Source organism: Tamandua tetradactyla, chromosome 4 (assembly GCF_023851605.1).
Source record: "Tamandua tetradactyla isolate mTamTet1 chromosome 4, mTamTet1.pri, whole genome shotgun sequence".
Lineage (NCBI taxonomy): Eukaryota > Metazoa > Chordata > Mammalia > Pilosa > Myrmecophagidae > Tamandua > Tamandua tetradactyla.
The window spans coordinates 116,902,468-116,927,142 of NC_135330.1; the positions used below are offsets into that span (position 1 = coordinate 116,902,468).

At 37.2% G+C, this 24,675-nt stretch overlaps 1 protein-coding gene and 1 long non-coding RNA gene across 11 annotated transcripts in view; one reads left to right on the top strand and one right to left on the bottom strand.

Moving 5' to 3' along the window:
• The first annotated feature begins 3,609 nt into the window (after positions 1–3,609).
• Positions 3,610–6,614, top strand: LOC143681368 (uncharacterized). Its single transcript, XR_013174580.1, has 2 exons — positions 3,610–3,695; positions 6,360–6,614. It is a non-coding gene; the product is annotated as an uncharacterized LOC143681368 (long non-coding RNA).
• Positions 5,855–24,675, bottom strand: part of DGKH (diacylglycerol kinase eta) — a 212,010-nt gene continuing 193,189 nt past the window's right edge. For 7 of the 10 annotated variants that reach the window (XM_077158350.1, XM_077158351.1, XM_077158355.1 and 4 more), the window contains 6 exons: positions 21,348–21,453; positions 19,606–19,698; positions 16,855–16,974; positions 16,205–16,313; positions 14,789–14,922; positions 5,855–6,009 (listed from right to left, as the gene is read on the bottom strand). In XM_077158350.1, the coding sequence (XP_077014465.1) occupies positions 5,926–6,009; positions 14,789–14,922; positions 16,205–16,313; positions 16,855–16,974; positions 19,606–19,698; positions 21,348–21,453 (646 nt within the window). In that variant the 3' untranslated portion in view covers positions 5,855–5,925. Of the gene's footprint in view, positions 6,010–14,788; positions 14,923–16,204; positions 16,314–16,854; positions 16,975–19,605; positions 19,699–21,306; positions 21,454–24,675 lie in introns of those variants that run through there. The other 3 variants (XM_077158353.1, XM_077158354.1, XM_077158360.1) reach the window with 3 other exon arrangements.

The following is a 24,675-nucleotide window of genomic DNA, read 5'->3' on the forward strand; positions in this document are numbered from 1 at the left end:
TTGAAATGCAGTTCCTATGAAATACCCAGACTATCTGTATTCCTATACAATGAATAACTTGTAGCTTAAAAGAAATATTTTATGTAGAGTTTTTATAACTCTTAAGTAGTGGCTTTGATTTTATTCTTCCAACTAAAACTTGGAAGTGTATAAGAACTTAAAAGAGTATATAAATATATGTAAATAGAATATCTTAGTTACATAAAAGCAATTGATCTGTTCACCTATATTATGTAATATGGCGTCTATATTAAACAATGTTTCTGAGTTTAATGCAGCCTCAGCTACTCTGTTACATTTCATTTCTTGGAAATAACAGAATGAATTATACAAATAGGTACAGTCCTGCTGTCTTTTATTTCTCTTTTCTCTGTAATGATCAACCTTTATAGGTTTTTCTTCTAATAGAAATATCTCTAAACAAAATTTGGAAAATAATAAAGAGGAACCTATAGTAAAGATTCAAAAAATTAATGCTTTGTGTATTATAGAAAGAAATATTCATTTTATCTGTAAAGTTTCGGTTGTTCCTTTAGGAAGGCATCCTATATTAAATCCTAAATGCCTTGGTAATGACACAGAAATTGCTGGGAAAGGGTCAGTCGGGAGGTGCCATAATAGAGATGGGTTCCTGGCCTCACTGCCCTTGGGGTGGGGGAGTGAGAGGAGCAGGGGTAGTGGTCGGCCAAGCCCTGTGGGAACTGCTCGGATGGCTAGTCCACTGGCCCAAAATTACTGTATCAGGAATCATCACTTCTACTCTTTAGTTGATTTAAAGAACTTGGTGTCTTTAAACTGCCACTCGTATTATTTAACTCTAAACTGATTTTCTTATCCAACCTGCATCTGAAAGATCTAAGATGAGCTCATTTGGGGGAGGAGGAGGGGATCTTAAATGTCAAGATTGAGACACTTAATATCTTTGTAGTTTAATTAAAAGCTATCATGTTTAAGGAATTCGCATCTAAATAACATGAAAGTCCACTATATTGGCAGTTCAGGATGAGATAAGAGATGGCTTACTTTAGAAATGATGTATACAAGTAACCACTCTAGTTTTCTTTCTCAGTCATTGCTTTGTATGAATATTTCCTCCTGAGTTCCTGTGAAAATAACTTCCACAAAGTCTGAAGTAGTGTCTTTGTTCACTAAATTGAGCCAAAGAATCTCAGAGCAAGGATGTTTTAGTAAATTACCAACATGCAAAAGTTATTAAGTGAAGGATTTCTGACAAGTTATTGGGAAAGATGTTATTACAGAATTAAATAAGCATTTTTTGGGGGGTCAGAGATATATTATTTTTAGGCACTGCTTTAAGGAATTATTAACCATGTAAAACTAAAGAAATAAACATAACACAAAAACAGATCTATACCTAGCCAAACATGCTTCTGTGAGAGCTTTAGTGGAAAACTCACTGCTCTTACAATCATTTTGGGGCTTTCCTTTTTTTTTCTTTTTTGCATGCCAAATGATTAATTTTATGTGTGTGTGCTGCTCTGTACCCTTGGGCATGAACCAAATCAACAGGATAATCTACTGATAAGACAAAATGAAAATATACAAATTGTAGGAGACTGAGCTGGTCTTACCTTATCTCACTCAGTACATATTCTTCTGAAATGTTCCCTGGGACTTAAGTTGTGAACAAACGAGCATGCCAGTGGGCAGAAGACTGTGCAGATGTGGATTGTTTAGTGACTTAGAGGTGGGTTAGGGGATGGAGAGAGGCCAGCTCTGCTGGTTAGGCCTTCTCTTCTGTTCCCCTTTAGCTACCAAAACACAACCACGGGGAAGGTTGTGTACGTCTAAAAAACAATTAGAAGTAAGGATTGAGAAGATATTTCAGCTAGGGGGATGAGTCCTCTTCCCATCAGCTGCTTTCTGGGGTTAGCTGGGGAATACACAGAAAACAGTGGAGTGGGCAGCAAACTAACCTGATATCTAGGAGGGACAAAAGGGATCCAGGTCAGTGTAAATCACCCGAGGGATCCTGTTAAAAGGAAGATTCCGATTCAGGAGGTCTGGCGTGGATCTGTAAGCTCCCCAGTGATGCTGACTGCTGCTGGCTCGTGGACCACATTTTAAGTAGCCAGGGTCTAGACAGTGCTGTCCACTAGAGCCTTTGCAATGATAGAAATACTCTATATTGCACTTTCCACTATGGTTACTGAGCACTTGGAATGTGGCTAGTGCAACTAATTAAATTTTTAAGTCAATTAAATTAAATTTACATATAAATAGCCACAGGGCTAAGGGCTACTGTATCAGATAGCAGAAATCTGGTCATTCAGGTGTCAGCACTTCTTGGCCAGAGCATTTATAATATATCCTGGTCCCCCAATATTGAATCTACCAATTCATTTGGATTAGCAGATATCTTTTCATAAAACGCAAACTGCAAAATTATTTTTTTTTCATTTTATTTCTTTATTTTTTTACACGGGCAGGCACCAGGAATCGAACCCGGGTCCTCTGGCATGGCAGGCAAGCATTCTTGCCTGTTGAGCCACCGTGGCCCGCCCTGCAAAATTATTTTTGATGAACTGTTTTCCTTCTAACCCTCATAGCTAGGTGACCACAATGCGTGTTTGAGGTGGGGAGAGAGGGGAGGGATAGTTTTACAGCGGGACAGCTGATGGGGAAAGGTGGCCAGCATTGTACAGGCCATGTGGGGCGATGGAAACCAGGAAAACTCTCAGAAAGCAAGGTGGGGAGACGCTGAAGAGGAACTATGTACTCTGAGATTTTGCTCATGGCTGACCCTGTACCCTACCTTCTTGGAAAGCAACTTAGTTTGGAAAATGAGACCATGAAAGCAAGTGGGTTGTGGCTATGCTTCCTCTCCCCTCGCTCCCAAATCGGCAGGGTATGGGAGACCCTAGTGGGGAGGGGGTGTTAAAAGCAATGACAGCGGCGACCCGTGCAGGCTGTGTGTCTCACCAGTTCATGCAAGGGTCAAGAACAGAGGCCTCGCCTGCACTTTTCACAGCTGTGATCAGATTCCAGGGAGACACTCTTCCTACAGTTGTTGTTTTTTTTTTTTGTAACCCCATCTACGATAAAAAGCTGGTTCCTCTGCAACCCTGCCAGGTGCTGAGGACATGTCCTAGCAAACAGGTGTGAGTAAAGTGATTCGGGTCCTACATGGCAATACATGGACAAGCTTACAGAGAGATGTGCCCTCATCTAACAGAAGAGATACCTAACATTTTCATTTTAAACGATTTCCCTCAGCTAAGAGTGACATGCAGGAAAACTGTAGCTAATTAAGCATGTGAAGTTTGGGTAACTGTGGTTTCATCGCATATATAAAAGATGTTGCTTAAGAATGAAGAAGTCAACATCAAAAAAAATTTCAATCACTTTCATCTTATTCTTAAAATCTGAACATATAAATAGCTTGAGAATCTTTACCCCTGGCAAAAGGATATTTTGGGGGAGTAAAAATCAGTAAAGATTTTCATAGTCACACATTATTTTCTAGAGCTCTTCTGCTCCTTGCTTTGACTTTTCCTTTTTTGGTAGGGCCGCACAGGGATCTGTGATCTCAGAGCTCTGAGGACTTGGCACCTCCTGTTTTGCTTTCACAGGAAAGTGCTTAAAAGAGTGGACACCGCGCAGGATAGAGGTTATGAAAGGACTGGACAAGGAGGCCTTAGATTTCAGAGACATGGGTAAATTAAAATCATTACGTGAGTAGCATATTGCTCTTTTAAACTACATGATATAATTCCCTTTGGAAAATTCCCATTTGTTCACAACTTAAACAGGTGAAATTTATTGTCAGATACGGTTGCTAAGAAACCTACCAGGTTCACTTCTAAAAATAGATATAAATAGATATCCTGTGGTGAAGGCAGCACAACATTGTGAATGCATTAGCAGCACTGAAATATATACATCTGGATGTGATTCAAATGGAAAATGTCAGGTTATATAACAGAATACAAATTTTAAAAAGAATCTACGGAGCTACACTACACAAACATGTGTAGTTAAGTCATGGGCTTTAATTAATAGTACAACTATTAATAGGACAACTATAAAAATGTGTTATCACCAATTACAACAATGTTCCATAACAATGCAACGGGGTGGTGGGGTGGTGGTATATGGGAATTTTGTAATTTATAAATGATTGTTCTGTAATCCTACAACTTCTCTTCTAAAAAAAAGAATTAAAAAAGATTAATTTTTATATTGGGAAAAAAGATAAATATCTGAATTTTGTAATTATAGTGGTCAAATACTCAAGCCATGGACAAGGATAAAGTGTCAAATATTTAAGCTCCTTTGACATAATTAAAATTATATATCTGACAATAATTCACTTGAAATGGTTTTCTATAAAAATGTCTCTTTATACATTTGGCAAATAATTCTCTAGAAATATCATAAGACTGTATGTGTGCAAGTGTGTATATACACATATAAATACATATATGTAAGTGTACATATATATATGTATATATGTATGTGTGTGTGTGGGTGTGGGTGTGTGTGAATGTATACCTATTGAGTACCTAGAAGGTACTTTATGAAAATTGTCACAGCTGGGTTAGCACCCTATTTACTTCTGTTATATAAGACATTTACAATAATTATAATCAGTATTTTGGCATATAATTTCTAAAGAAAGTTCAAGGATATTTTTTGGATTTTTGTTCTGTATGCCTTTGGCTTTCAAAGATTTGATAACTGTCATTTTGACTTGATGAGTTACACTGAAGTTTAGTGGTTTATAAAAAGGAAAATAAAATATAACATAGGATATAAGAATTAAGTGAGATAATAATATGAAGCAAAAATTTGAAATCTCTCTCGTTGGGCAGCTTGTGTCAGAAAGCCACTTAGCTAGTGGGCATGTCAGGGTGTCCCATCAGTATATCAAATCCCAGTTGAGTCCTTGGGGAATTCCAGGATGTCAACAGTCTACTATTTATAAATAAACAGAATATTAAATAATTATTACACTGAAGTTAAATATAAGAACAAAATGTGGCAATTTTGCTTTGGAAAGCTAGTAAGTTTTGTTAGGCAATAGAGCATATAATTTTACGAAAATATCTAGGAGAATTTTCTTCATTTACACACCAGCTGTTTGTGATTTGTTGCAATAAAATTGGCTTATATAAGATGTATATCATTTGTTGATTATGGCAGAGAACCATGTTCACAAATTCTCAGATATAAGATTACTTATGCAAAATTCCACATTAATGAACAGAAGAGTGTCCACAGCCAGCAAAAGAGGTACTTGGGGAATAATAAATTAAATTCTATTAAAATTGACATTAACACTGTTAAAAGTGTTACAACATTAGATGTTACATGCAAGAAAAAGAAAGACAATTCAGGCAGGAACATCGTGCATTAAAATTTGCTCTTGTTCATTGGTATTTGAGGGGTTTTAACCATATTCTTTGACCACTGAGCACTAAAAAACCTGAGGTGATACCAATCTGATATATGAAACAACTTAATTTATATCTTAGTCTCCTAACCAATTATTTTAAGGAAGAGGCCAATCTAAGCGTTTTAGCGGTATATTGTTATGCAGTTGAATGGTAAGAACATGATGTAGACCAGGTTTAAGGAAAGAAAACAGTTTGCAAGTTCACCTTTCAAACAATACAATTGTCTCAGATTCCTCCTACCCTTTTACTAATCTTATCATATTTGAACAAGCCAGATCCGCACAATAAGAAAATGGCTTCATGGAATGCATTTTTTGGCACAAAAGTATTCTCTAATACCTCAAACCAAATTTTTCACCCAAAACAAAAAACAAGCCATTGAGGTGCTTCAGTGGTGCTTACTTATCAATGCAGAAAACTACAAGAGCAGCAAATTGCTTCCAAGAACTTTGTATTAAGTAGCAATAACTTCTCTTCCAAGGAATAGCACCAAAATGATTACACCTCAGACAGGAGAGTGGCTCCTTCCAAGCTCTTTAATTCCCTGGAGAATTCGCTTCATATGCCCCACTTTCGGAATCCCCAGGTCCTAAAAAAAAATAAAGAAAAAGAAACAAACAAAGAAAAGAAGACAGAGAGAAATAAAAAAAGGAAGAGAAAGAAGTTTATTGATAAGAGAAAACTGGGTATTAGATACTTAATTATCAATTAACATAATTAGCATACAGTTCATCCATTTCAGTTTATTTTCAATGGTTCAGGATGTGAAAGCTAGAAAAACAAGTTTATCAAACAAACATAACGTGGCACAATGAAACTTAACTAGTAAAAATACTTCCAACACAAACCTTAGCTGAATTCTCATTAATTCTGTACAACGGCAGAATTAATTAATTCAAAATTAATTTAATTTTTCTTTTCTTCTTTTTTTAAACACAGGATCATTCTGGATCGCCAAGAAAGATCTTATATGACTCCAAGCCATCCATAATTAGACTTAAGGCAACTATACATTTCTTGAGTTATGTGCTAAATTATCAAACTTGGAAGTAAGGCAAAGCTATTCACTTAAACAACTTAAACACTTGGAGCCTAGAATTGGGATGAGATCTTGTGATTCTGTATAGCTTAATGTAATATCTTGATACATTCCAGAATATGTTGGACAGATAATTAAAAACTATTGGCAAAGTCCCTTGAGGGTCTGGAAAAAAAAATATGCAACTATTAAACTTCACCTGGGAAATCCCTGATATTCTCTCTATCAACAATGCCTTCCTGACCAAAAGGGGAAAAGAAATGTAACAAAACAAGGTATCAGTGGATAAGAGATTTCAAATAAAGTTGGGAGGTTATATTCTTATGCAAGCTCCAACTAGCTATTGCTAATTGCCACAGTTTGCCAACCCCCAACCAACATTATTCTTGTTAACCCTAAAGAATACCTAGGGCTCTATCTGAGACTCTATAAAAATTCCACTCACTAAGTTTATTTTCCAGAAACTCAAAACCCCCAGATTGTTCCTATGCCAGATAAGCCCTGAAACCCAGAGGTACCAGTCTCTCCAAGAATATCAACTGGTTGCATCCCCCTCCCCATAATGCTGACAACTCATTTCAACATGAAGAAGTTAGAATGGTCATTGTCCAAATATTTCTAAAGATTGGGAGAAGGATCAAATAAGAGGGAGGAGCTGTAATAGAGAAGGTAGAATTTAACAAGTGATTGTGACTACTGAATCATTATATTGGTATTTCTTATTAGTCTCTAGTGTATTAGATCAGCCAGAAGGAAATACCTGAAAATATGCAACTGTAATCCCTATCATACTTTGGAACTTGCTCTATAACTACTTGTTAAACTGTACTTTGAAATGTATCATTTTTCTGCATAAACATATTTCACAACAAAAAAAATAGTAAAGCCAAAGAGGAAAGAAGGCATGAAAGAATGGCACAGTTTAGCTGGAATTCAGGATGCAACGAAAAGAAGAGAAGCAGGACATACCTCAGGAAAAATAGGTTGAAAGGTGAAGTGAACACATATATTTATGCCAGAATTGCAGCTTTGAAAGAAAACCCTCCTCACCATCAGTCAGGGACAGGGGTATTCCTGGCTGGCCAATAAGATTTCCCAATGGGCAGACATATTACTGGGTGGCCAGTTAGATTACCCCATTTCCCTGACCACCGAGATTGCTTCAGGGATGGGCATGTGACCAAAACCTAGTCAGAGTTTTCCCTGGGACTTTTGTTAAAACCATCTAGAAATGTTGGTAGAGAAGCTGAGAGGTGCAGCCCTTCTGTAAAGTAGTGTGGTGGGTACACAGGAGGCTAGGGATGGGGTTGCCATATGATCCTGAAACCTCATTGCTATGTATACACTTGAAGATTTTGAGAGTAGGGCACGAATGGACATTTGCACACTGGTGTTTATGGGGGCAGTGTTCACAGTTCACAACGGATGGGAGGTGGCCTAAGGGTACAACAACTGAGGAATGAAGGGAGAACTGTGGTGTGTACACACAGGGGAATACCGAGGGCTGCAAGAAGGAATGAAGTTGTGAGGCATGCAACTAGGTGAATGAACCTTAAGGACTGTATGTTGAATGAAATGGAAGAAATAAAAAGACAAATATTATCATGCCCCACTCATGTGGACTAACTATAAATGTACAAACTCGGAGGATTGTAGTCAAGAGCATGGGTTATCAAGTTGGGACCTACTGTAAAGGGTTCTAGATTGTCAGCTCTTACAGCCGTCACATCTATTCAGGAGTTGCAACTGTTATTTCCAAATTCTGAGGGACTGAGATCTTTGTGTATATCCTGGTCACTCCCAGAAACTTCAGGTATTTAGGTGTCCCCTGAGACTCAGAGTTAGAGTCCGAAGCTATGAAAGTAAGCTGTACCCCATACAGGAACTGTTTAAAAGTTGAAAAAATGATCAGACATTGAGTAGAGATATGAATGAAGCTGATTTGGATAGGACTAAGGTATATGAGAAGACTGGGTCAAGGATGATATCAGTGTTTTAAAACTTCAACTTCTGTGTGAGACCAAAGGGAGAAATGTTTATTTGGTACAAAATTCATATTTTGGGTGGCACATTACCTAATTTAACTTGTATGGTCAGTTTAGATGAACACCATAAGTATATGGAAACTTGAATAGGGTGTGAGATCTTGTTGGTTTGTCCAGGTTAGTGTGGTGCCCCAATATATCCCAGAGTAATCTGGGCAGTGAATAAAAAGGTACTTGCAGGGGTGCAAGGGTACTTCAATGGTAGAATTCTCGCCTATCATGCTGGAGACTTGGGTTTGATTCCTGGACCATGCACTTCCCAAAGAAAAACAAACAAACTGACAAAAAATTCAACAAATGGTGCTGCAATAATGGGATATTCACACGGTAAAAGAATGAAATGTGACCCCCGCTATACAGCATACAAAAACAAAAAAGGTATTTGTAAAATCCCTTCAGAGGACTGAGTAGAAAGGGAGAAATATTCAACTTCCCATTCGGGGAATTCCTGATATTCTTGTAAGCAGTGGGGACAATCAAATCAACAGGCTGAACCCTGGATCTTGGGGTTCACCCTTTTGAAACTTATTCCTGCAAAGGAGAAGCTAAGCCTGCTTAAATTATGCCTAAGAGTCACCCCAGAAAACCTCTTTCATTGCTCAAATGTGGCCTCTCTCTCTAAGTCAACTCAGCAGGTGAACTCACTGCCCTCTCCCCTATGTGGGACAAGACTCCCAGGGGTGTAAATCTCCCTGGCAGTATGGGGGACAGAACTCCTGGGATGAGCCAGGACCCAGCATCATAGGACTGGGAAAGCCTTCTGACCAAAAGAGGGGAGAGAGAAATGAGACAAAATAAAGTTTCAGTGGCTGAGAGATTTCAGAGTTGAGAGGTTATCCTTACACATTATATAATAGATACCCCTTTTCAGTTTATGGTGTATTGGAGTGGCTGGAGGGAAGTACCTGAAACTGTTGTGCTGTGTTCCAGTACCTTTAACTCTTGAAGATGACTGTATAACAGTATAGCTTTTACAGTGTGACTGTGTGATTGTGAAAACTATGTGTCTGATGCTCCTTTTATTCAGGGAATGGACAGATGAATAAAAAAATAAAGATAAAAATAAATAAATAATAGGTTAAAGTGTAAAAACTTGGGTAGATTGAAATACTAGTGGTCAATGAGAGGAGGGGTAAGGAGTATGGGATGTATGGGTTTTTCTTTTTTCCTTCTATTTCTTTTTCTGGAGCGATGCAAATGTTATAAAAATGATCATGGTGATGAAGATACAACAGTGTAATGAGATTATGAGCCACTGACTGTATACCAAGTATGGACCGTATGTGTGTGAAGATTTCTCAATAAAAATATATAAGAACAAAACCATCAGGAAAGCAGTTCCTCTGCTTCTGAGATTGTGGCAACAAGTACCGTGGAAGGCTATGGCTGCCAAGAACCCTCTTCATCACCATGGAGACAATTCCCAATATATCTAGTTCAGACTAGCCCAGGAGCCAGATGCCCAGCACTGGCTGGGTCAGGCAAACGGCGTCTCAGCTTTCTGGAAGGCCACATCCACTGTTCTCTCAAATAAAATTCTCTATCGACAGAAACACCAACATCTTCTTTTTCTTTCTTTCTTTCCCTCCCTCTCCCATTTTTTCTCTTTAATCTTTATTTCTTCTTAGTAAATATTTTTAGAAATAATTTTTTTTAATGCACAATCTCTACAAATTTGTGACCAGTATTCTTTAAGACTGTCAAGGCCATGAAACATAAGGAAAGGCTAAGAAACTCTCATAAACCAGAGGAGGGCTAAGAAGACATGACAATTAAATGCAGTGTGGTATACTGAACTGGATCCTGGTACAGAAAAAAGTTTTCGGTGGAAAAACTGTTGAAATCCAAATAAGTTCTTAAGTTTAGTTACCAGAATTACTGATGCTAATTTTTTTTTTTTTTTAGGAAAATGGACAATGGCAATGTAAGGTTATTGGGAGAAGCTGGGAAAGAGTAGATGGGAACTCTTTACTATCTTTGCAACTTTTTTATAAATCTAAAATCACTACAAAATAAAAAAGTTAAAAAAAAACTGTGCAGAAAGAAGTTCAAATAGTAAAACAGAGCATATGGAGAAAAATGTCTTAAAAAAAAAAAGGCAAAGCCAAGTAATAGAAAAAGATACCAGTGCCTGCTTCTTGTTTTTTACATTTGGAATGTAACTGCATTTAGAGTTGCATTTAGATTCTTTGAGCATAATATTTAAATATTCTTCCTACTTTGAAATGCATTATGTGTAAAAAAAATTACTTAAACATAGGTTATCTATTCCTATCAACCAACTGAAATTGTAAGTATCAACCAACTGAAAACAGTTTTGACTTCTTTCCCTCAGAATTCTTCTCCTTAATTCTGATAACGCCCCAGGAACTCAATATTTAGTCTTCAGATATGGATGCTGATTCCATATAGCAGACTTTGGGCAAATATTTGTCAAAGGAATGAATGAAACTCATCCAAGATAGCCATAATATTCAATATTTGAAAAATTAAGTGGAAGGGTTAAGGCCTAAAAAATCCCTACGACTTCTTTAAATATAATGTTTATAATCAGTTTGTTAATATTTGAAGTCAAACAACCCCTTCACAAAACAGAGTTTGAAATGCTTGTAATTTAGTAAAATAATGACTTCCAAAGTAACCTAGAAAATAGGACTAGAAGGCACAAGATTATTTGTCTGAGACAATGAAGAAAGAGTCCAAATATCCACCTGGTTTTGTAAATTAACACATTATTTTTTAAAACTTTTAAAAATGAAATAGATCAAATTGCTTTAATTCTACACATTCCCTGCCACATCTCTATGAGCTCTTCTAATTCTACAGCAGCAATGCAATTGATGAATCTGAATCGTTCTATAAAATATTCTCTTCATAGCCTGTGCTATTTGCAAGGTTGAAATTACTTCAGGATAACATTTTTATAACATTTAACCAATCCACAGAAAAATATTTAAATATTAAATATTTAAAATTAGGCTATATACATACTGTTCTCTAGAATAAAATATTTTTTCAGGGAGGCAGATTTTATTCAGAATTACTATTTTACTCAGAAAATAAGATGAATGTTTTACACTGGGTTACTCTAAATATCGTTAGCTATATTTCCTTTAGTCTGAGTTCAACAGTTGGCAGGTTTTCCAGGAGTTATGCTGTGTTAGAGCTATGTCATGACATTTGTTATATCTTTCTCAAATTTATTTTTATCATATTCCTGACTGACTTTTTCTTTCTTTGGATGAATAAGCTTAGTTTTACCAATGCATGCTTTCTAGATATTCCGTTATTCTTCTAGCCATATCTACACAACTTTCCAAATGGAAAAAGATGACACAGAAAAAATAAACAAACCCCCCCACCATGTCTTTACCCTCATTCTCCCCTACTGTCTTGTTTCAGGTAAAATAATGCCTTTGGTTCACTTCTTTGTCTACTAAGCACATTGCAAATGTTTTTCCTTTCCCAACTCTGGACTGATACTTTGCTATCATTAGTTGCTATCTAGTGATAAGGAAGTAACACTTGAGCCAAGATCTGAGCAGAAATTAGCAAGGTTAAGAGTGGGGGAGAAGCATACCAACAGAGGGTACACCTCTAAGCGGAGAAAGAGTTCAGCATTTTTAAGTAAATGAAATATGGCCAAGATGGATGAAGTATAGCCCAGCCCAAGGCTGGGCCACCAACTCCTTACAAGTGTGATAAATAGGCAAAACCTTGTAGACCTACATGAAGATGTGGGTATTTATTTTAAATGAAATGGGAAGCCACTGAAGTGTTTTAACCCGAAAAGTGATATACCTGATTTATGATTTTAAAATATTGCTCTGGTTGCAAATGTACTGAAGAGTACATGAATGGCACTGGAGGAACCAGTTAGGAAGCCAATGATGTGGTCCAGGCTAGAGACAACAGGGGCTTGGACTAGGATTGTGGAAAGAGACAGAGAAATGGATGGGAATTAGAATCAACAGGACTTGGTGACGGATTGATGGACTAGGGGGAAATGGAAATGGAAGAGGTAGGAGTTGAGTATGGCTCTGGGTTCCTCTGGCTAGAGCACCTAGAGGGACAGAGGTATGCCTTACTAAGCTGCAGAGCACTGGAGAAGGGGCAAAATAGGGATGGGACAGGAGACCAAGAGTCTGATTTTGGCATGGTAAGACTGAGAGCCCTGTATGACAGAAGTATCAAGTACTCAGTTGGTGCTACAACCCTACAGTTCACAAATGAGGGATAGAGTTATACATTTGTGAGCCATTGATAGACGCATACATGGTATATGAAATAGTGGGGAAGGAGGAGATTACCTAAGGAGGAGAGAATCCTTCATCCAAAATTTAAAGACTTAATTCAGAAGGATCTACTTCTGACAGCTACACCCATTGAAAACAAGGGAGATCATCCTCTGGATTCATGTGCTACAGAACATTCTTTCTGTAAAGTTATTTTCCTTTTCCCATTTCTCCACACTCTTAGTTAGAACAAAGTAGTTAAAAAGGATAAGATCAATAATAATTTAGAAAAGTTTTAAGGGAGACAGTGCAATTTGCCATAAAAATAAAAATAAAACAGAACATAAAAGTCCCATAAAAAGCTAGAGAGAAAGTTTATTAAAATAATTCTCAACCATCTCCTTTTTTCCCTTATTCTACCTTTTTTTTCAACCATGTCCAATCACTCTAACTTTGACTGAGTACATATGTGAGCTTTGTCGTTTTATTTTGCAAATATTTGTTCACACAAGTATACACTGAGTGTGCCTATGGGTATGCATAATATATGCATATGTCTGCATGCTGATGTGTTTGTATATAAACACAAAACAATCAATATGCATGTGTATATATGCATACACACCCATATTCTTTTTTCTTGAATGTATGCTTATTTATGGCAAATGAAATGCAAGCTTCTAGAGGGTAGATATCATCTAAAGAAGCTGGAACAATGTATCAATTAGTATCTACTCCATAAATATTGCTCCTTGCTAGGGATATCAGAAGCAACACAAATATGTTGGAAATAATGATCGCCTATGTTTATTTCTATGTGTGCACTCATTTCAGGTTTGTAATCAACCTTTGCTTTATGAACTTGAACTGTTTATTTGATACAACTTCAGGATTCAGATATGTTCCAGATTTGGGACTCTCAACTAAGGTAATTTATTATTATGGTTAAAAATGTTTAGGTATGACTTTGCTTACTAAAGAGCTATACTAAACTACCTATTATCTGTTCAAAGACTCTGCAAACATATTTATAAAGGTGCAAGTGTTCATGAATTTGTTAGGAACGTATTGTATTATAATTGGATGGATTTTAGGAGTTGGTGTACAGAAAACCATTGTGTCTAAAAGTGGGTATTGTGATATGAGTCTTAATATCACAAAGGGATTCCTACATGAAATGATGAAGGCTTTTGTCTCTTGCTCTACTCAAACTTGAAATTTAAAAATGGCAGTTTGCCATAAAAAAATATAACATGGCAAAACCCTTTTCCTACCCCATTAATAGACACAGGCTACTTTGGCTATTTCCACTGTTGAGTCTCAAAGAACAACAAGAATTGTGGTAGATCATGAATTAATGACTTTCCGTCTCCATCATAAATTATAGATTTTTAAGCTGTTTTCTAACAAAAGCTAGGCATGATTTGTATTTCATTTACCAAAGAAAATAGTAATGTTTCTTTTTAAGAACAATAAAATTTTAACAATTGGTTGTGGGAAGGAAATGTGAATTTGTTGGTCTAGTTGCTCAGATGACCTCTGAGAGGTCAATTTAGAAGCAAAAGAAAATTATAGGATACAGCTAGCCTTTGTTATAAGTCTCTCTTGTAGTTTCATTTATTAAAAAGATTTTATTAGTAGTATGTTGAAGACATTTTTAGTTGTCAATCTTATATTTGATATACATTTTAGTCATTTGCACTAACAAGTAGCATCTTTCATGCTGATCCAATAAAATGAGCGGATGGAAACATGATCTATTTGAAAACAGCACAGGAGCAGCCGTACCAATAGATGCTGAGAAAAATTAAGTTCATGCTGACCTTCAGCTCTGATGGCCGGTGAATGATTCTAATGGGAAAATACTGCTGACAGTCTTGTTTAGAAAGCATACAAGGAACTCAGGCCACTGGACAATGCATGTTAGATTACTGCACATTTGCGTAACACAAGCCAAGCTAAAAGCACATTAATAGAAAAGGCCCAGTTGAAAGGGTTCTGTTTTGCACGAAAACTTTCACGAACAGAACAGTAGCACAAAAGAAATACCTTAAGATCTCGCCTTTCCAGATGCAAAAGTTCAGCCCCTCTGATGTCATGGCGGATGAAGATTTCTTTGTACTCTCCCAAATTGAGCAGATCCAGCCAAGCAGCAACTTCCTCTGTGCCCCATTTCTGAACTACTAAAGTTAAGAGCAAAACCCCCTTAATATCTACATGCTCAATGCATTACAAAGCAAAGGGTGGCCAAAGATGCAAAACAGAGTAGAGCGGCAGTGCTAGCAAAGGGAAGGGCTAAAGGTGCTGTTTCAACAAAACTACAGTTTCATTTTTTCCCATGCAGGTTACAAACTATCAATAAAACAAGGAGTACACAAACACTTACACTGCTGTACGGCCATGCCTTTAGCTTTAGCCTAATTTCCTCATTAAAGCTACCCAAAGCACAAAATAAGGTATAAAAGTTTTATTTTGTATTACTAGGATCAGCGGTGCAAGGTCTAAACAAGCTCTGATTATTTCCTAAGACCATGTATGAAATTAGTGATATTTAGAAAAGAATGATAAACACCTATTAAAATTTAAAATCTGATGCAGAGAACTCAATTTTATACAAGCTTATCTATTTATGTTATTGCTGACTTCAAGTGAAGCCGTCACTGATTCTACAACTATTGATAATTATAGCAATAAGTGTGCTGTTAAATCAATTTAACAAGAAACTCAAACATTTTGTCCACACTGTTCTCTAAGTTTAGGTGGATTATATTATTTTTCATTATTTATAATTATTCTCTTGGACATTTTATTCAGCATTGATTAGCTTAATAAAAGCCCTTAAATACCTGCTTTATGAAAGCAACAAATCAGATTTTATAATAGATTTTAAAGTGAGATAAACAACTCAGAAAAATTATAAAATGATTTGATTGTAAAGGGAAGTACCACTATTTCCACAGATCATGAAAGAGCTTTAGCAATAGTAAAGCAGGAAGTTTAATCTCAAGGGAAAGGTGGAAAGAGAACTAGAAAGGCAGCAAAGAGGAGGTTTAATCTTTGCTTGAAAATTTAAGCATCACAGTAGTCTGCCATTATTGAGTGATAAAATGGTATAGTGAGTCATTAAAGCAGGAGTTAAGATAATACATAACTTCAGGTAGAAAATATATTTAGCAAGTTAAAGGAATACATGAAACTTTCTAGGTTCCATTTATCAAAATGATCTAGATAATGAATTTTGAAGAAGGAAAACACGTTACCCACCAATGCCTTGTACTGCTGTTGCAAAAGAAAAAGAACTATCTAAATAGACATCAACATTCACCAAATAAAAATGCAATACAGTAGCACCTCATTTTCTGGTGTGCTTTGAAACTACACTTTTCTACTGACTACTTTGATAGGATTTTTATACATTGTTCTTTCCTTAATGTGATACTTTTCCTTCCAGTGTGGACCACCTACCAGACTGTGAACTTGTCTTCTGCTTCTGAACCTTTTCCTTTTTAAATTTTGGCACCATTCGAAACACTGTGCTCTTGCTGTTTCTTTTGCTGTCATCTATAGGAGGTTCCTGTTCAAATTGGGTAAGAAAAGAGTTTTGTCAGGGTAGTAAAGAGAAGAAAAACTCACTGTGATCATAGATATAACAGGAATAGGTTATAAATACTAAACATTACAGAATGGAGATAGCTTCTTGAAAAGAAGTCCATGATCTAATGTACCACTGAAAATGTACTGATTGTAAGATGCATTCATTCACATAAATGCTTACTGAGAGCTCACATTCAAGAGCAGTATATTTTTTTCCATTGTGAAAAATAATATATATGCAAATAAGCAATAAGTCTCAAAGCACACTGCAACAATTTGTTGGAGAACAGATTTCAGAGTTTGGTATTTCCCAATTTTAGGTTTTCCCTTATAGCTGCTGAGACTCAAGAAATATCAATAGAATCATTCAGCAGTTATACTCATTTGTTAAAAGCCTATCTCAAGAAGAGTACATTTAAAAGCAGTTTTTAAAATTTATCCCCCCTATTGTCAGAAGAGGAATTCAAATTCTAGTGCCATAGGGTCTACGTTTAAAAAGAAATAGATCGAATTGTACATACCACATCCTCATTCGGGTGTAAGATATAATAAAGCCAAGGGATCTCTGTTAATTTTTGTAACTCCACCTCCACAGAGTGTAAAGCATTGCATACCCGCTCTTCGTGTGGAGATTCCAAATGCTATTTACCAGCCCATTAAAAAACAAAACAGAGCAAGACTCAGTACCAAGCTCAAATAAAGTAACTTATTTAGACTGAATGTTCTCATTTTTTATTTGACTAGGTTTTTATAAAGGAATATAGAAAAAAAAGGGAACATGTTCTTTTATATTAACTTTGTTTAAAAATCTGTACAGATTTGGTCAAATCTTTACTTCTCAAAGATGATATACACAGCAAGTGGGACTTCAATAATTTCACAGAAAAGTAGTGGTTTCTTTTTTTTTTCTGTGTGACCCCTTCCTTTCTCCCTCCCAGCCCCCACCCTTCTTTGCTCCCACCCTCGCCCCCACCCTCCCTACCCTTTTCTCTATCTACTCTGCCTCCCTGAACTAGCAACAAGTCTTATTCTGTATCAAAAATTCTTATTTTACATAGGTCATTTCATGAATGCTTTAAAAATTGGTCAAAACCTTGTCATATAAAAAGAATTGCTTAGCACAAAAGTTTCCTGAAGGTTTAAAAGAATAAAAGGAACAAGTAAATGAAATGGGGAAAAATTTGTGATGAAAGCTGTTGTAAAAATCAGGACAAAAAAAATAAAATGCTGAATAGTTGACAACCTGGTCATCAGTCAGAATGTAACAACAGTCAGAAAAGAGGATTTAGGAACTTCTAAGAGAATTTAATTGGTCACCTATTATTCATATTAACCCATCAAAAGCATTAAAATGCATTTCTAAGGTTCAACAAATGAATTAAGGTGAAATAAAGGCTATTATGCACAAAATTGGCAGACAGGTGGCTGGACATTAGTCCTGGCATTGTAACTAGCTTTGCAACCAAGGGACGGTCAACTGATTTCCCAAGACTTAACTCCCCCTCCATAAATAGCAGAATGTAAAGTTCTTCTTGAAATCTCTTCCTAGAAATGAATAGTTTTATGAATTACTTTAAAGTTATAGAATGTCTACATATAAGTTCAAAGAATTTTAGAACTAAAAATTTGAATAGTATTACTGTTATTTATTATGGACATTATTTTTTATTTTCCTCTGATTTTAAAAGAATCTACCATTTCTCTTAGTTACTAGACATATGGAGAGTCCCCATATGGTTATTACATATTCTTTCTAGAAGTAAAAAAAAAACGTCGACAACTCCTTATTGTGACATCAGATGTATGCTGTTTTTAAATCACTCTTGCATATTTGACAATGAAGTGGAGGGGGTCCTTTTAGATTAACATAAGGCAAATGAGAAATATTAACCAAGTGACCCTTAATGAGTACGTGAGGTACAGAGAACAAAAGCACAGAATTGGTTACTCTTCTAGTTCCTGTCAATCAGATATTATCTCAACTGTATTTCAAGTAAGAAAAAAACAAAAACAAGAAAAAAACATGTTCTCAACGCCAAAACTGGGATCAAAGCAAGAGTTCACTGGAGTACCTAAAGGACTCATTTGAGGAGAGCAGCAAGAAAATTCTGGCTAAAAACAGTGCCCACATTAGCACAAAAAAGGGCCTCATTTGATTTTATGAAAAGGGACAACCAACGTTTTTTTCCTAAGTTTTTCTTTCATGCCTATGGCCCAGGTAGCCCACCTCTTGTCCCAAGAAAGCTGTGTTTAAGCGTACAATGGAGGAAGAAAAGAGCAGTGGGCTTCACTCAAAGGATGCTCCAAAGGCAGCACCTAGCTGGACCCCAACCAAACAGAAATCCCAACCACACCCAAGTATGCGTTAGCTAGGCTGTACGACAGACTTCTAATTCTCCCGCAGGGACAGGCATTATGACTTCTAGCATCATTTTTATTCAGGTGTATATTGCCCCAAGCAAAAGAAAAAATTACTCATGACAACTTATTTAAGATCACTGTGTATAAGTTACTCAAATTGTTACAAAGAAGAAAAAAATAGCTAATGCATTAGAAGCCGACAGCAAGTTACAACAGCATGTGCGAATAACTCATGTCGACCACTGGGTGGCGTCAAGACCCAACATGCTACAACATTTGAAAATGAGGCAGTAAGAAAAGGCTGACCCGGCCACCACTGGGCAACCAAATAGGACATCTACGGGCTTCTAGTACTTATGCTTGAGGTCCATGGACTGCGGTCAGTTTCAGACTGTTCATTTCCAGGACGAACACGAGTTAAACTAGGTCTCTGGTTAGTTCTGGAAATTTAGTGCTTAAAACACTAAGTCTAAGAAGTGTCTACTCGTACGCAAATCTGGAGGACCCTACAATCATATTTCAAATGTAAATTCAGGGAGCTAAAACTATGATTGCCTCTACTTTCTTTTCTTTTCTTTTTTTTTTTTTTTTTGCAATAATGAGAACCTGACTGAGGAATGCCTACCACATTTTATAAAACTTAAGCTTCTCAAAGATGACGGGGGAGAGCAGGCTTGCATAAAAACATGACACATAGGAGGGAAAATTTCTACTCCTGCTGGCCTGAACCGTAACTCTCAGGGCTAGCCACACATTTTCTTGAAGGCAAGAGCTAGACACAAAGGAAGAGGCTAGGACATAGGGCAGATGGCTGTTCCTGCCTTAGAATCTGATAAATGCATATTCCTACTGAACGAAGGCTCATCAATTAGTGCACCATTCTTACATGAACAATCATTTCCTTTCCTTACCAAAGGAACCCTGCCAACTAGTAAAGATTCCGTTTCATTATATAGTGCCTTCACATTGATGGCTATTTCAGTAGCAGTATCTCTCGTAAGATTCTAGAAAAGAAGAATATCAAAGACAAGTGGCTCTGTATTAAATTGTGATTCAATCACCAGCCAGTACTTTAAATTTTATTTCCACAATTTACATTGGCAGCACAATTAAAAAAAATCTTTCCAAAATTCCATTATACTCGCACAAGTTCACATTCACATTTGCTGGCATGATAGCTCTTCTGATTAAGTCACAGCACCATAAGAATGGACCATCACAGAGGATGTACTCAGGGTACAGATCCTCCCTACAAATACAGTTGATTCTCATTACTCGTCGTAATGCTAGGCTTTATATAGCTGCTGCAAACACCAAATTAGTGAATACTGAACCACTGCTCCTAAGGGAAAATAGAGGGTTAAGTTTTAGCTAGTCTCTGATCACAATATTTTTGCCAACCGATCGAACATGACCTTCTATTATGGTGCTTCCATTTATTAAGATACCTTACTTAATAAGTAGTGTTGATTCATTAATATTGAATGAATCAATGAATCATGCCCAACAGTATCACAGCTTATGTTCAAACGAAGCTTACAGAATGCATGTGTTTTCTCTGTAAAGCGCATCACAGCCTTCTCGTGCTCAGGAACACTAGGCAGCACTTCAGTGCTATACTTGGGGGCCATTTTAAATAGAGATATCACAAACAAAAAGTACAAAACTGCCAAAAACATGGCACTAAACATCCTGCCAACGGGACACTGGCTTACAGTGGAAGAGTTCAAGCAAAAAGACTGAGAAGCACCATGTTCAGCCAGGGCCAGGAACGTGCACAGCCGACAGCTCACACTTTTCACCATTCTGTGCATGACCATAAAGGACCATGAAAGCATGGAGAACAATGCTTCTGGGGTCACAAATGATGGCAAATATAAAAAACATAGAAGTTGCGAATAATGAGGATCAACTGCATATATATGCCAGCACTAACGTTTATTCCCATAAAAAAGTTAAGTCAAAGAAAATTATGCCTTAGAAGGGACATGATCTGATTATAATTAGTTTTATCCACTGATTCTCAATAGTCACAACTGGAAGGAATATTTAGACTCCACAGTGTAGAAGGACACTTATTTGTATATTAATTTAGGTAATTTCAAATGGATAATGAAAAGAATAAATAGTGCTATCAGTTTTCCCTATAGCACAGCAATGTACTGTGTATCACAGTTTAAAAGAGATATATTCTGCCCATGCAGCTTTTACATTGAAAAAACAGCAGATCCATCAATTTCTAATTTAATATAGCAAAATGAAGTATGAGAAAATGTTAGTGTACAACTTAACAGATGAATGAGCATCTCTACTAAAGCATGCACTGTAATGCCTAGGCTTGCCCTACACAAAAGGGCAGGGGAGAAGGTCAAGAAGGAATAGGGAGAAATGCTGGTGGCTAAAAGGAAAAGGAGGAGAGGGCAGATGAAGATGACAAGTGATTGGGAAAAAGAAAGGACAGAATTTAAGAATGGGAAAGTGGCAAGAAAAGGGAAATAAAAACTGGGCAACAAATTCCCCATAAACTTATGGCACAGCTGCATATAGATTACATAACTTTCTTTCAAAGGGAATGGCATATTTTATAGTATTAAAATATATGTGTAACACACCAAAAAATACGTGGAATGAGAATTCACCGTTAGCTCCTCACCTCTGGACACCGTGGGTTGGCTTTATTCAGTGCATGGGAGCATGCATTCACAGCGTGGGCCAATTCTTGCTCCAAAAGACAGTGAATTGCGGCTGCATCGCAAATCCTGAAAGCAAAGACAAAGTGCATGAATAAAATGCTTTTTTGAGCACTGCTGATTTTTTAAAGTATAGAAGTGGTAGAATAAACAAGGATAAAAATATGAAGTCAGTAAAGAAAACAAATTTATGAGTGTTCAATTATGAGTGGCCCAGGGCAGATAAAATTCAAACTCCATTGCAACAAAGAATTTCACACTGAAAATTTTTACATAAAAAATTAGGCTGAGGGTGTGTGAATGGTTTAGTACTAGAATGTTCGCCAGCCATGCAGGAGACCTGGGTTCAATTCCCAGCCCATCCACTTTATAAAGACACTGAGCATCAGAAAAATTTAGTGTCTACACAAAGCTAATCAGGGGTGGATTCAGGGAAGCCTACCTAACTCCAGAACCTATGGCGCTACAACTCTTCTGGGGTCTAAACCTCCAAAAACAGTTCAAGAAAGACAGAATCCTACAGGGCACTGAGGTCAAGGAAGAGAAAAAAGGGAAAGTCCCACTGATGGCTTAAAAATGATGTCAGGTTTGCAGATAGGTGAGAGGGCAGGATTAGCCAAGTCCTTTTTGCTTCTGGCATCTTCAAGATGAATGGTCTTTAAATTAGAAATGTCAGAACCCCAGAGAGTTGACCAAGAGTAGAGGGAAAGAGTTTAAAACATTAGCAACAACTGATATCCAAGGAAGGCACAAGAGAACTTGCAAATGTCACCTGAGTGTTACCTAACAATCATCTTAAGAAACTATGAAGAATGGGTTATTTAACAGAAGAATAAATATAGCTAAATATTATTCTAATTTTTAACCTTCAAGATCCACTTTTTCAACTACCTACTAAATCTCCTCCTAGAATATTTCTAACACAATTTTTTTTTAAATGTGCATTTCTTTAATTTTAAAAAATATATACAGGAGGGTGGGCCAAGGTGGCTCAGCAGGCAGGGTTCAATTCCTGGTGCCTGCCCATGCAAAAAAATGAGAAGCCACGTGTTTTACATAAGAATACACACATTAACAAATCGTCACAATTTAAATTTTGCATCCAAAAGACAAACCATTATTTTCCCTCTCAAATCTGTTCTCTTTCCAAATCTTATAGCTCTACCATAGGTACCATAATCCATCCAGATGCACTAGAAATCTTAGGTTCGTCCTATCTCCTAATTCATACCACATATTAATTGTAGATCTTACACCACCTTAAATCTCTCTGCCACTTTCTGCCTCTACTGCCGTAAGTCATGGTTTCTTATCAGGGCCATTCATTCTGACAGCGCCCCCAGTGTCTGCCCTGTCCAGCTTTGCTGTCCTTCCATCTCCACGCCACCACCAGAACTACCTCAATAAAGCGCCATGTTACACAAACCCCCTGCTTAACTTTCTTCAGTGGCTTTTCATTCTCTGTAGCGAAAAAGCCCAGACTTCTCAGCAGAACATAACTGGCCCTTTATGACCTGGCCCCCTGCTCATCTCTCCATCTGCATTTCCCAAAGACACAAACCATGCCAACATTTCAGTCACACCAAACTCCCAAGATTTCCTGGAAAATACCATGCCCTCCCACTCCTCTGTGCCTCTGACAGCTTGGTTTCTATGCTCAGGTGGCGCCTTCTCTTCCTCTTCCTCCAGGCAGCCCTCCCTCTGTGCTCTGGCCCCCCCTGACAGTACTTAGGCCCCTCCTACTATTCTGTGAGCAAACCAAGAGGGACCAGGACTCTCTGGCACCTACTGTGGTGTATGACTCACAGAGAGGCTCAAAAACATTCACTGAATAACAAGCGAATAAGTCCTGAAAATAGATGAGTGAGCCTGATTTTCGTCTCTGGCAAAATTTAAAGGACAGATGGGGAACCAAACCAGGTTGCCCCAAAGCAAGCCAGGCCAATCTTCACTTTCTTTTTTTGATAAGGTTATTTGGTGGGTCAACAGGATGATAACAAGGGAAGTATATCTTAGTTTGAAGAAATGCCTGTAAATTGGAGGTCATAAAAGGTCACTGAATGAACAACTACTATCCCTGTGGATAAGAAGCTGAGATGTAAATTAATGCAGATATGCGGACTTAGCTAACTACATATTCATCTTTCCTTACTTTTCTTCTAAGCTACCCGGTATCCTGCAATTATACTTTATTATAATTCTGGGTATTGGTCCCCAGAAGTAGGGAATATGTATCTTTTCTCTTATATCTCTAACATCTAGTACAGTCTAGATATCTAATATATATTGAAATGGAAAGAGAGAGGGAGAGCAGATGGTAAGTAGGAGACAGGGCAAAGGGAATGTGCTGGTTTGAATCTGTGGTGGACCCCAGAAAAGCCATGTCCTTAAATCCTCATTCCATATTGCTGGGTGGGAGCATTTTGATTGTTCCCATGGAGATGTGACCCACCCAATTGTGGGTGGTAACTTTTGATTAGATGATTTCCATGGAGGTGTGTCTCCACCCATGGAAGGTGGAGTTGCTTACTGGAATCCTTTAAAAGAGGAAACATTTTGGAGAGTCCCTTTTTGTAGAGCCATGAGAAAGCCAGCAGATGCCACCATGTTCGCCATGTGCCCTTCCAGCTGAGAGAGAAACATGAATGAACTTCATAGGCCTTCTTGAACCAAGGTATCTTTCTCTGATATGTCAGATGTAAACGAGACAATCCCTTTCTCTGGATGCCTTAAATTGGACATTTCTATAGACTTGTTTTAATTGGGACATTTTTTCGGCCTTAGAACTGTAAGCTAGCAACTTACTAAATTCCCATTTTTAAAAGCCATTCAGTTTCTGGCATATCACATTCTGGCAGCTAGCAAACCAGAACAGGGAGGAAGTTAATTCTTGTACCACTAGCTTTGTTTTCCTTTTCTTTTTCAACTTTTTTATTGGTGAGCAGACAACGGTGTGGGAAGAATCAAATAACTACTGTGCACAGAACACTGAATACACCAGAAGTAATGTGCTAAGAAGCACTTTTTATCTAGAGTCTCATTTAATTTTCACAACAACCTAGTAAGGCAACTCTTATGCTTCCCATTTGGTAAGTAAAAAAACCAAGGCTAAGAGCAGTTCAGAAACTTGTCCCTGGATTCTCAAGTTTAATCTTTGCCACAACGAATTTTACCTGTTTTATACTCATAGAATTTATTTTTGTTAATCTCCTCCCTTTCTAGTGAACCAAAATTAATTTATGTGTAGTTCTGCAATCTTTGTCTTGGACTCGACTTTCCCCCAATGATTCT